Consider the following 14,133-nt stretch of genomic DNA (forward strand, 5'->3'; position numbering starts at 1 on the left):
TGGTCAGCGCTAGGAGCGGGCGGGGCTGCTGTGCCCCCGTTCACGGCAGTGCCCGGGGGGTGGCCCCTGGCAGCAGGGAGGAGGACAGGAGAGCAAGACCAGCAGCTCTGGCCGTCCTAAGCCAGGCCCACCCTCGCCTCCGTAGCAAATTATGCTCATTGCTAGAGCCCCCGGTGCTAGTCACACGTCCCTTTCTGGGCAGGGATTGTTTGCCGATTCCTAAATGATGGTATCTGTACACATTTCTTGTAGCTCTCATAAAAAGGAGCAGGTGTAAAACTTGCTTCTCTTATCACACCAAGAGAAGGCAGGATGGTGGCAGATCCTCCTTAAACAGTAATTAAATCTGTGTATGAGTTACTACAGGGAGTCCACTGTGTACCCAATACCACCTGTATAATAATGAATAGCTCTGCTAAGCTCAAAACTGCTGTTGATAACCAAACACCACTAAAATGGTGGTGACAGGGCTTCAGCAGCCAACGAGCGATACTCTCTGTGTGCAGCTGAAACAGGGAAGAGTCACTTCCCAAGCCTGCTGCGAGACCTTCACTGAGCAGCTTGCCATCAGAGCATTTCTGCTGCAGCCCAACCACAAAATTTACAGAAAGGGTGGGAAAGAACTAACCTTGTGAAATTTCACATCACTTCCCTGCATCCCCACCAAGTTGCTTCGTTTTCCTCTTGGCCATATGCCAAGGACAGGGATTCATATTGAGTGCATGGTAGTCAAATAGCTGTAGCGCTGTTTCTTCGGGGGTCTTAAAACGAGTCATCTATTGTCATCTATAGAGTTGATCTATTTGATCAACTTGCTTTATGATTGCTCCTGCCCATCAATTATTTTATAAAAATGCTCCAAGGAAACACAGGACTAGAACAGAGACAACGGAACTTCTGCAGCACTTGTCCTACTAAGCTTCGTAACAAGACAACTGAGGAAGGATGTCTCGGGCTCCAGGTATCATTCCTCATTTTGACAAGCAGGTGCTTCTTTCAGGCCATGTAAATACAGTCTTCATAGTAAGATAAAGTTGATGGGCAAGCAGCTATGAGGAGCTATGAAGGGCAAACACTTTTCTCTAGATAATTGAATTAGTACCTGGTAACTGAAGAGATGTTTTTAATCCTTCAAATTGAAAGCTGAAGCAACGGAACAGGTAGCTATAGGGGATCTCTGCAAATGGAGGTGAAAAGTACTAATATGAAGCACTGGAGGGTAAAACGTTCAAACGCTACCCGTGTCCATGATATGAGCTTGCTTATTCCTCTCCAATTCTTCAGGCATTCAGTACAATCTCAAGCATTGCAGAGAATTTGAAGAATTAAAAAGAAAATCCCAGGAAGTAATTTTAACAGACAGAAAATTTCCTGGCTGCAACCATCATCACCAGCTGACAACAGAGCATTTTCCTATCCATTTGCAACCAGAATGTGCAGTACACTGAAAAGTACATTTTGAGTATTTGCCTCTTCTTTGCTCATAAAACTAAGTTTAATTGTATTCTGGTTTTGATGGAAAGTCCGTAGTTCAGTTTTTCATACCAAGAACACTCACTTGCATTAAACAGAAGACAAAGTTCATTGCATAGTGAAAAGTTTATTTAAAGGGTGTAAGTTCCAATATACTATTACAAATCAGCCACAACACATCAGATATAAACAATTACAAACCAAGCATAGAAGGAATGCAAGCACACTATAATATAGTCTTCATATGTGCCCTTCAGTAAGAGGTTCAGTGCCACATTTTGTTAAAATATCCTCTCCTCCATTTAAAACTCATATCTTGGGAGGACATGAAAAGCAAAGAGTTGGTGCCGAGAACTCAATTTTGAAATCACAGGACATCAAAAATATTCACATCACATAGATAAGGACTGACAGACAACCATCACAGTTCACAAGAATATAGGTCTGAAAAAGGTATGACCAGCTACAAGATGCTCCCCATTGAAAGACTAGGCTAGCAGCCTGGAGCAGCGATTTGAGAGCAGACTGCTTCCCTCTGAGGAGAGCAGATAGTCACCAGGGCATCCTGGAGGTTGCAGAGAGACCATTTCCAGCTATTTATAATTTCCAAACGCAGCTCCTTTACTTGGCAAAGCCTCCTTAGCTCTGAGCTTAATGGTTGGCATCCAGCTTCTTGCCCAAGCAACTTGACTCACCATTCCAGATCAGCTTAAACCAGATAACCCTCGCTGATGGATCACAAAATTCTTCCTCTCTCCCTACCTGATAAAGGATACATTTCTTGTGATGAAGCTTTTGAGAAAGCAACCTGTAAAATCCAGAACAGAATGCAGAAAAGCCAAGGGTAGTAAGACCCACTGTCCACCAGGCCTGATGTTGTGTCTTCAGCTGCAACAGCACCAGTGTTTCAGAATAAGTTGCCAGAGACTTTTTGGAGGCAAACATGGAATAACCCCACAGAAAGTTCTCCTCCTAGCAAGATGTACTTGAACTCTGCAGTTTTGTGTATCTTCTAAAATTTTATTTAGTTGGTATTTACTGCAAATCAACTTATTTAGATAGATGACTTAGCTCTTTGACTCCTGCTAAACTCCTGGCTTCTTTCACAGTCTAATTAGCCAATGTATTTAACATGATCAGTTCCCAGTTTTTCATTCTAGCAGTGGAGATGTTCTGCTACATCTACATGACATTGTCACATCCAATATTTTCCCAGATATGAGAAAAAGAGAAACAGTCTGTTCTTTCACACTTGTAGATCAAAACAAATTTTGTTGCTTTGGTCTCTTATCCAGCCTCAATACACATAAGCACACACCACTCACAACGCTGAATTCAGACACTCTTTTTAGAGAAAATGATGAATGGCCAGAAGGAATGCTCTTCTATGTCTATCTAGTGTTCCTCTGGTCCTCAGGTTTAGCATTAGCATATCAAAAGGAGTAGTCCTCTGGTGTTCCTCGATATCTGACAGCAGCATATGACTTTAAAAGGCAAAGATCTTATGGCACCAGGAAACTCAAACACCATTCTACTACCCATCTTACAGCAACAAGGCAGTCTAATGAACAGCTTAAATCTCCAGCAACAGCCTATAGGGGCGTTCCTTGCCTGAGCTTAGGAAGTGCCTCCCCTCTACCCAAATGGGCAGAGAAACAAGAAATCCCTTGGATTAATGACATCTATGGCTGTTATTTCAGACATGCTCCTTGTTCCTAAGGCACCTTGTGATGAATCCTCTGTAGAGTGGCTTTAGTGGGCATAGTGAGACAAGGAAGGGCATAAGCAGTGGGGATAAAAGTCAACTCATTTAGGGATTCATTCTCTACCCTAATTCCCCATAAGAATGAGTAAGTCTTTAAGCAACTAGACATGTGACAAGGTTCACCTCTAACTCAACTCACCAGGTCCAGCACCACGGTAACTGACCCACTGCAGGCCATAGATTAAGGTTACATGCACCCACAGTTACAAGGAGACATGCGCATAGGGTAGAGCCAGAAAGAAAGGCGCATGGCTGTCTTTTAGACTCAGTTGCATAGTAACTCGACTTTCTTCTTAGCACTTGAAGTCAGACAACTAAACTCTCTTATGCATTTTCATCTTACCTGTTCATGTAAATGGCTCATCACCAATAATAATCTACGTAACTATTAAATGGGTCCCAAGCATTAATTTGCAACTAGCCTATGTCTGACACCAATAACCTTTCACACAAATCCATATTACAGGCCTCCATAGAGTTTGAGAGTAAATTAAATCAGTACAAGTGGTCCCCGATTTAAGCAATTTTAACTCTCTGTCCTCAGTAAAACACATACATTTTAAACTCCTGCTGCTACATTACACCTAAAGGGAAAAAAGAGAAAACAATGGAGAACTTATGACCTTTTTTGACATAAAAAAAATGCCCAACAGATTATGACCATTATTATAAATAAACAATTATACAAGCTAATTTTTATACAAGTCCTGCACTACAGGACTATCTTATATCTCTGGCTGAACATGTAGATCTTATTTCTAGATCTAAATTACATTCAAAACAAAATGGAAAACAGTTTTGTGCTTTCACAAAATAAACCCAAAATGCAAAAGAAGCTTCTTCCTTGATTTAGCTTTTTTAATTTCTAGACGCAATTTACAGGAAGAAACACATTTTAAAAACCTATCTGAAATCTTCCTTCCACAGAAACAAAGAAGGAATTTTCCTTTCTCAAGGATTAATTTCCCTCTCTGAAGTGCAACTGCCTTTTAAATTCATTTTTCTTTTGATACCCAAGGTCTAGTTCCAAACATCTCCAATTAAAGTAATAAGGGTTTCCATCACTGCCTCAGCCAGATAGCAGGATTGGATACAAATCCAGGAGATACACCAAACTGAAAAAAAGAACACATGAGAAATAAGATTACTTCTTTGAACAAACTATGGGTTCAATTTTGAATGGGAATGGCCACTGTTAATCTCTAGCCACACAGCCAAGCTATTGGATTTATCAGAAAATGAATAAAGACTATATATCCTTCCAAAGGGAAGTTGTCACTCAGATAATGAATGCTATCTGAACACCTGAGAAACCACATACTCATGTAATATGGAAATTAAAAAAAAAAAACAAAACCAAAAAAACCAAAAAGAGGAATTATCCTTTACAAGCTTCACATCTGTGAAGCTTCTGTTTCCTGCAGATGAAATATTCTGTGCGTAAAACTATCTTGTGTTCATAAGAGATAGCAGACACTCTGGGAAACTTAAGTAGTGAAATAACACACACCGAACGCTTTCAGTTCCACTGCAGCAGGCCTATCTAATGGGCACACTGCATTTGGAGACCAGGCACATGCTGATTGGGATGACATACCATATTCAATGCTGCTGTTGGACCTCAGTCAATGAGACAGGCACAGTTCCAAACAAGTGACCTGAGCCTTATTAAAGGTTGGTCCACACTTCAGAAAGCTAGAACTGAGCAATTGGATTACCATCTACAGAGCAACTTATCTTAACAAAAACCACTAACTAATGGCTTGAAAACTGGCACATGCTATTTATGCGTCAGTGAGTGATCAAAATTGGTTGTGAGGCAGGCCTATTAACTTCTTAAAACATGACAAAATGTATTTATTAATAATGTATTATTAATATAAGCAACAGACAGACAGGAGGGGGAAGTAGCTGCAAGTTAGCAACAAGGAGGCCGCACTATAAGGGAAACAGTTTTTTAGTGGAGATAACCCACTAGCCTACAATAAGCCATGCGACTGAGGATCAATAATTCTGGAATATCTAATGTACATACAGGTCAGAGTTCCCTTCAACATAAATAAATCCTAATTAGAAAGTGGAGTGGGTGTCAGACAGTGCATCATACATTAATCAGCAAGTGCACGCATAGTTCTATGGATCTCACAGCAAAGGACCAAAGGCAGTCATTGAGTGGGGCAGTGCTGACATTGTGATCAGACTGAAGGGTCTTTTCTATCTTCTTTTGTTTAGTGTCTAGGAACTTGATAGACAAAGGATGAAAAAAAAAAAAAGAGCGCGCCTTACCCAAGTAGCTCAGGCCTCATTCAAGTGCTGTACAAAGGCCACAGGATGGTCCTTTATCTCCCCCAAGAGAGGCTAAAGGAAGGAATAGTCCTCCCCAAGCTGTTAAATGGAAGAGCATCTTACTCTGACAGATACCAAGTCTCCCTGCAAGGTTGTCCTGTGGTTGCCCCTGCTTGAATAAGGCAGCTTTGCAGCTCACCCCCTGCCCAGGTGCATGCTCTCTCTTTTGAGAAAGGCAGCTGTTTTCTCCCATCTCAGGCCCAAAGCAGCAACAACTCTGCTCCCTACCCTGATCAGCTCTACTCCCTGCCTGCTCACCCAGAAAGCCACTGTGCTCCGTTGCATTTCCAAAGAACCAATGTTCTTTGCATTTCCACTCCTCCTGCTCCCAGATTGGGGTGCTCTACTGTAGACTGACTGCTCTCTTTCTTACTGTTTTGACCTACTAAGTGCTCTGTGGCAGTGAATAAGTAAACAGAGATAGTTAAAAGAAGAGCTTGAATATGGAGCAAATTGCACAGCATTACAATATAGCCTTAATAGGAAATATGCGGGCCTCCCACAAGAGTGAAATCTTTGGCTTTAACTACCCCAAAATAATTTCGTCCATCATCCCCTCTCAATAGAAGGAATGGACCAAGTAGAGGTGTTTTACCTGGAGGATTTAAAAATAAAACTCAGAACTCTACTAGAATCACCATGCAAACAGCCTCTGCAAAGAGGTATCAAAATGTAAATACAGCAGTATTCGTAGAAAAGAATGTTTTCAAGTTAGAAGTATTAAAATAAACAACAGTTACAGATAAACATGATTTAAAATTCATCTCTCGAAAGATTAACTTAATCCTTGTGCAACTCTGCCAGTACTTGAGCAGAAGGTGATCACTAATGCCATCATTAGCCACCAAAACACGCCAGGAAGCTCCATCCTTTACCACGTGGTCAGGGTTAGCAATGGCCTTGCTGATTCTGGTTCACAGAAAGGATTGGTTAAATCCCACACCATTCGAGTTTCTGAGCAGAGATGTTCTTTTCTAACTATACCTTTGCAACAGCAATAGCAGCTAACAAGCTACACTTCTTTGGGGAGCCTTTTCCATGCTACATATGGTATCCAGCTGGCAGCAATACCAGTGAACCTACATGCTACTACTAAGAAACATTTCCTGTATGTTTATTGGTTGTACTCCAACCTTTTTGTATTTATTCAGCACAGCAGTAAGTAATTTCTTCTGCTTCACATCTGGATTACAGAAAAAGCTTTTGGTGGTCACTGAAGTTTTAATCATCTACATATCTCTACAATCAACAGGTGTAACATCCAATTCTTAATCTGTAGGAAAACCTTCTTACGGACTTATAGATGTGCACCCTCCCCCCACCCCCTGTTCAAACACATGCTGTGACTGCCGTTTGGGGCCCACCTGTTGTGGCATGGCCTAGCCACTGCAGCACGGGCTGCCGCTGGTCAGCTGCACTGCCACCCACACGAGTGAAGGAAGCACTGGCTGCTGGTGACACGTAGTGTTGGTAGAGGATGAGATTATTAGTGGCTAGGTGACAAGCCAGCTGTGCTTTTGGCTCATTGCAGCTGACAGCTGCCCTCTAGTGACGCAAATGCAGCAGGAGAGTTGGAAAAGTTATTCACGGAAGAGTAACAGATCAAGAATATTTTCACTTCGTTTCGTACCAGCGCAACAGATTGAAATCACGACCACCTGAACCTGGCTGCTGGGCATTTACCGGCTGTGACATGAATGTCCAGCCCGATGCCTACACAGAGCAGACCTCCCAAAGTTTTACAGAAAGAGCAGCTGCCTGTGGACAACAGGCAGTCACAACTACCTTTCTCCACTGGACAGCGGGGAAGGAGGGTGTGGGGAGAAACCAGTTAGTGTCTGAAGAGGAGCCGGCAGCATTGTGCCTTGGTTCTGTCACATGGCAGTGCCCATCAGGCGGTACCAGGGCTAGGTGGCAGCCTGCCACACTCACCATTACCTGCCTGCTGTCTCTGCCCCTTCCCGTTTCTTCAGCTAGTGTAATAGACGTGAAAGAACAGAGTCTTATTGCGGAGGAGAGAGTATGAGTTATCAAATTTCAGCAGATAGATGCCCTCGCCTGGGTACTCGTGGCTGCCTGCCTGCACCTCTTGATGGCTGTTCCTCCGATACACAGGCATGATCTCTCCATAGCGGTTCCGCAGATAGCTTTTGGAACCCCTTTCCACATCACCAACAGGGGAGAGTCCTGAATGGGAGAGAGGAGACAAGTAAGCAGGCCAGAGCCCGTTAAGCCACTAGGTAGTCCAGAAAAAGATCAACAAGACCAGAATGCAGCAGAGGAATGCAGATATATGAAAGGCTAACTATGATAGCATTACCCATAGCATCTACTCTGACCTTTCTGCAAAGAATACCCACAAAGTCCAGCTTTCCTTATCATGACAAAGGATACGCTGAGAACCAGTTCGCTTGGGAATACTGATGGGACAGTATCCACTTGCCTGCTAGCCTGGTCTCCTCTCCCTGGACTTACCTTTTAGACACCTCACTGCTTTTATACACACAACAGTGGTCCAGTGATACAGACTTGAAGCAAAAGAAAGGCAAGAAAGCTCTTAGCTATAACCTCACTGTGTTTATATCCTCAATTCCTCATACAGGAACCGCTTTGGAGAACCTGCAAAATTAATTTCAGACACCAACCCCCCCAGCTACACTGGTCACACATCCACTGAAGCCACAGAAGAGGCAACACTGCTATGTGTTTCATAAGTACAAAGACACAGGTAGCAATCCTCTCAAATGCAGTCAGCAGGAGCTACTGATGTACTGGGGGTGGGGGAGTGGGGGGTGGAGGAACCAAACCCCAGAAACAAAATCTTTTTGCTTCTACTCACCACCAGAAATTTCTCAGTCTGAGAGGCTAAGAAAAACAGTCAAGTTAAAATTTCAGACCCTAATCTTTTTATCAGCTAGAAGTTGAAAAAATGAATTCTGATTTTATTTTTCAATGTGTTCAATTTTAAGAACGCTCTTGGAGAGGGACAGCCATTGACATATGCTGAAGCAGGAAGAGCTAAATGCTTTCTCATCACAGCCTAACCAAGAACACAAAAGGCTACAGAGATAACAAGTGGGCTGAGTAAACAAAGCAGATGGAAATTACAGCATCTGACAGACTCTCTCAGCAGCACAGCAACAAACACCACAAATTAACCCTTATAAGCTCTGCACTAACCTTCAATTTCCTCCTCCTCCTCTTCATCCTCCTCATCACTGGATTCGCTGACCTGAACAGTAATGGCAGTGCTAGTAACCGTGGTCCAGTCAAAATAGACTCCAAACCCAATGTCGTAGTCATCTGTAGCAAACTCCCAGCAAATGCATTTCCCATCAGGATGGGTTGGCACGCGGACTGTCACCACCTCGCCTCGCTTCACCACCATCCGGCCATTCTTCTCTTTTCCCATCTTGGCTTTGAATTCCTTCATCTTCTCCGTGGTCCACATGGTGGGTGGAGCCAGAGGGGGCGGCTGAGCTGAAACAAGGGAAAAGGTCATGGGCTCACCTGACTTTTCACTACTGAAAAACTGTTATCTGAAAACAGCGAAGCTATTTCTGATAAGCCTTTTGCATTCTGGAGCCTGCTCCCAGAAGCCTTGGATGTGAAGTTTTCCCACTCGCTAGCCAGGAGCCCAAATTTAAAACAGTGTCTCCAGGACAGCCTCTGCTCTTCTCTAGCCAGGGCAGGCACTTAAAAAGTGGCCCTAACAAGTGTTTTACTCTCAGAACTCACCTTTCCTCTGCTCCCCAAGGAGGTCTGCAGTCTCCAGCTCAGCTGAAAGGATATCCACAGCACCAGTGTGATCTGACTGAATCATGACTATATCCCCTGCTCCTTGAGGTACATGGTAGTTGGTTATCCGAACAACAGCTTCCTGCACAAAGCACATAAGAAACATTGTCACAAAGACCATCCTGGTAAGAAAGTCCCGAGCTGGATATAAAACAACTCATTAGTAATTCAGGCATCTTTCTGAAGCCAACTCAGACCCTGCAGAAGCTTCTATTAGTTAAAAAAAAATGGCTGACTCCGAGACACCTCTCTGCATTATTTCCCCCACAGCACCAAAGTCATGGAAGTCAAATGCTGCGTTAGTCTCACAAATTACACACCCCTTGGCCTCCCCAGAAGTCCCTGGACAGGCACATCTTTGCATCTGCCTCAGAGTTAATTGTCACCTCTCAACAAAGCAACAGCCTTACAGATTTAGCTGACTACTCTTGGAAAGAATTCCCAAGACACAATCTCTCTAGGGAAAGCCTTTCAGCTCTGTGCGCATGTAGACTACAGCTGCAATCAAACTGTCATTTGCTGTGTCGTAGTTAAAAGTCCATCTGGTTCACTAGGGCCAGCCCTCTCTCCTCATATATGCAAACTCACAGCTCCTGAGCTGGGTGCCACTTGCACAGGTTTTCCCAACTGTATCTGTAATGCAAACAAATTGGCTGTTCACCAAAAGAAACAAAAGATGACAGAGTCACTTTCAGTTCCCTTTTCCATAAATCTGGAAGGGAATTCCCAGAAGCCCCAGACAAGAGGCAGAAGGTGAGAATAACCTTGAAGTCTTAGTGAGCCAAAAACTGCAAGGAAGCGAGGGCTAGCTGAAGACAAAGGAGTGATTTTGCAAATCAAACTGGTAACATTTACTTCCCGCTAATGTATAGAAAAAAAATATAACTGAACCTATGTTAATACTACTTTCGTCTTAACACAATCCTTAAAGCCTCAGTCCCATAGCCATAAGCACAGCAGTAGGGTGGAAGAACTATTGCTGCACCTCTGTCCTTCCTTTCAGATATAAGAAACACCCACCTACCTCTTTGAGGGACTGGATTTGGTCAGGCAGCTTCTGTTCTAGTTCAGCCACTTCCTGGTCCTCCAAAGTGCCAGCTTTTTCCTTCAAATCCTCTGTCGTGCCCGCACTCACGAGCGACCCAATCTGCGACCTTTCGGAGGAAGAGAGCACTACAAACTCAGCACTTGCACCCAGGGTACAGCCAGCAGAGGAATCACTCTGCTCTGGAACTCGAATTCAAATGGACTGAAGGGAATAAGCTTCTGTGGTCAGCACCTGCCAACTGCACAAAGAGCCCTTTGCAACCCAATCCTGCCCTCATTTCCATGTGACTATCTTCCATGTGAGCCAGAGGGAGCAACTTCAGTGAGATACTCCGTATTTACCGTCCTTTAGACAGCAGTAATTCACTGCACTCACCCCACAGCACGCTAGCTCACCAACACTGTACTAAGTGCAGAAATCAGTAGCAACTTTTCTGCTCAAGAAAGGACAACTTCTTTTATGCCAGCTACTACATGTCAACTGGGTCAGTGAAAGGATTCAAAACAGTTTTTACAGCCATCCTGAATATGTCCTCTATTTAAGTGGCCCATTATGCCTTTCCTATTAGCAATCCTAAGAGATAGAGGGAGCACCCAGGTGTCTCTCTGCCATATTCAAATATGCTGTACAGACAAGCAAGCTGTAAGACATACAACAGCAGCACAATAATAGCAAAGAGGTCCAAGTACTGCACTGTGACAAGAGGAGATGGACATATTAGAACAAAAAGAAAGGTATGTCGCAGGAAAAGAATGGGCAAGAAAGGAAACATCTTCAGCATCCACTCTCTGTTGAGGATTTTCTTCTAAATTATATTAAAAAAATGCTGGGTATTGTCTATAACTGGAAAGAGTTATCATCCCAAATGAACTCAGAGGGATGCCAGAAGAGTCTGCTCTGTCATACTCTCCGATACTATGTGAAACTTTCATGAGAAGCAACCTAGTCTTTAACGAGAATAGAAACAGTTGCCCTTTTGAAAAGCAAATCCTCCTATAAAACCAATGTGAACTGCCTTGGTCTAAAGGATCAGAAACATGAGAACACAGCAATAATGGCAAATATGTGCATTTCCTCAAATGCCTCCTTTCAGAAATGAGAAATATGCTCACTAGCAAGGGAGCAGACTATCAGTATAGTGTGGAATAGTTTAAAAAAAAAAATTAAAAAAACCAAAACATACACAGCTCAACTCAGATGCATTCCTTGCTGCATCCATAGAGAAGACTAGAACAGGGCAAATATGGCTTTTGTTTCCAAATCTTTACTCCTACGGGGGTACAGATTTTATCCAGAAATAAAGCCATTTCTTACTTAAATTCTCTCAGCAGTGTGATTTCCTTTCCTAGAAATGGCATGATAGACCAGAGGAAGAAAAACTCAAATGAGCTGAATACCAGGATACACAAAATGGCAGCAGATGGACAATACAAGAAAAGAAGGGACACTTGGAGGGGACAATTTTTTAAGGGAAGAACTCTCACAGTGATCCGTAACAATTTCTCTGGCAGCCCAGGACAAATTTGGACTTCTATGCCATCATTTTCCAGCCCACTTGCTTTTTAGCTTAGCAGTTGCATGATCACACCTAGAAGGGCTATTTGGTCACTTGCTACCATAGGTGCACATATCTGCTCAAAAGGCTCTCCATCAACATATGGGCTAACAGCTTGGGAATTTTTTCCTCCAGACGCTCCTGAAACCCAAGAGTATCACTGAAAGATTAGGAAGAGCTACACAAGCTTTATAAGCAGATTTACAAAGACAGAGTTCAGCTGAGTCCTCCTCACACAACCCTCTTGCACCACCCCTGTCCCTTTCAAAGGGGATTTAACTTAGACAAATTTATCGGGTAACATTCACAAGTATCCAGCGTGTACTTAGGCCATTTTGCTCACAGTCTATATTAATCTCTTCGAAGAAAGTTAGAGGACATAATAAAGAGATGGAAGAACGTATGTTTGGAGTTAAGAAGGCTGATACAGATGTCATTAGCATCAAGCCAAGATGGCATCAAACTGCTGTTTTAGTAAGTAGGGTGGTTTGTTGGGGTTTTTTGCCAGATTTTTTTTCCCCTCTTTTTCAATGAGGTTGTGGTTTATCTACTGTCTGATGTAATTAACTCACACATTTCTGAAATTGTATCCTGTGCAACAAATGTATGATAGCAAATGAAACTCCACTGCATACGGTATTAGTGCTTGTAACCAATGCAATGACTTGGCCACAAGCACCACATGCCCAACAGATACTAACAAGCCAAACATCTGATAACAGGGTCGATCAGCAGCATTAATGAAGGAGTGACATAGAAACAAAGGGTGAAGAAAAAAAACCAAAACGTTGTCAGGAAAACAGTAAAAGGTGTTTTCTTGCTCAGCTTCCACCAAAATTACAGACAGTAGGAATGCTTAATTATTAAAGTAACCTTCAGACAGGATAGAGAAAATTTCCTGCTTAAAGATTATTAGCTCTTACAATGGACTACAAAACCTTGCAGGGTTCCTTCTAAGCTGAATGATTCTGTGATTTGAATAGCTGAGCCATGAACTACACTTCATCATTTCATAAGCTTTAAAACAAGCTTAAGCCTTTAAGAACAGCCCTTCCTATACTGATTCCAGTATATACTGTCCCAAAGCAGACAATTCAGTCTCCAGTCCCTTCTCTTCACCTGCACAGAATTAAGTGCCATATGGAGGAGGTCACAGGGGCAAAACAGACTGTCATGCATGTGGGCCACAATACACAAAAATATTTTCCTACCCGCTCTGCGAAGTACTGGACTCCAAAGAATCAACCAGCTGACCTGCAGGCTCTGTCTTTTGGGCTGGGTCTTCATTTTCTAACAACAAATAGAATATACGGAGAGAAGGTGAAATAAATTTTGGTCTTTAGGATACACAAACAGGAGGAAAAACTACAGCCATCACTCATACGTTGATAAGGTCACATGGCTGTGTAACGAAGAGCTGTGCCAACCAGTTTTTCATGTTATGCGCTGTATCTAGCACAGAACAATGATTTTTAATCGTCTCAACCCTAGGAAAGGGAGAACAAAAACCCATGCAGAACCACTCTCAGAAGCAGCGTTCATTCAGGAACCACCGATTCTAGCTTTAGAAGGACAGAACAAGGCCAAATTTCATCACGTAAAACTGGGCTGACAAAGCCCTGGAAAAAGCAATCATGCCGTGGTTCCCACAGGGCACTGACGGGATGGAAATTCCTAGGTCACTGCTAAAAGGACTGTCTATAAAGATGGCTCCTGGTTTCCCCTGAGTCTCCTGAACTCTGGGAAAACTCTGTCCCCATACAACTGCGGTATGCGCTCCACAGCCCCGCTGTCCGATCGCATTAAGGCAGTGAACTGGGCATGGACAAGTTCCAGCTTTTGCAGCTCTCTAATGATATGTTTACAGCCGCTAGCTGTTTCGCAGAGTCAATTCAGAACTGCGAGGCACCTCCCGCCCACGGGCATACAGGACCAGGCCCCCAGCCCACGGCAGAGAACGCATGGCGGGGGTAGTCCAGCTCCCGGCTAGACAGGGCCTCTTTCACCGGGGAAAGCACCCTGTCGCTAATAAACCTCCATCAATCCTCGCTCTTTCCACTGCGGGGAAGTAACGCCGGGCACTGTCGCTGTAGTTGCAGGCGCTCGGGCGGCAGGTGGGCCGAGCCCCGCGGGAGGCAGCGGCGGTGC

At 43.5% G+C, this 14,133-nt stretch overlaps 1 protein-coding gene across 1 annotated transcript; it reads right to left on the reverse strand.

Annotated features, from left to right (window-relative positions):
- Positions 1–6,998: 6,998 nt before the first annotated feature.
- TMED8 (transmembrane emp24 protein transport domain containing 8) lies at positions 6,999–10,536 on the reverse strand (the record flags this gene model as incomplete). The annotated part of the gene is made up of 4 exons (XM_009574774.1): positions 6,999–7,771; positions 8,765–9,064; positions 9,323–9,464; positions 10,407–10,536. Coding segments are annotated over 4 exons (790 nt in total), but the record flags the coding sequence as incomplete, so codon positions are not given.
- Positions 10,537–14,133: the final 3,597 nt, after the last annotated feature.

The sequence above is a fragment of the Fulmarus glacialis genome, unplaced genomic scaffold (genome assembly GCF_000690835.1).
Source record: "Fulmarus glacialis isolate BGI_N327 unplaced genomic scaffold, ASM69083v1 scaffold20493, whole genome shotgun sequence".
Classification (NCBI taxonomy): domain Eukaryota; kingdom Metazoa; phylum Chordata; class Aves; order Procellariiformes; family Procellariidae; genus Fulmarus; species Fulmarus glacialis.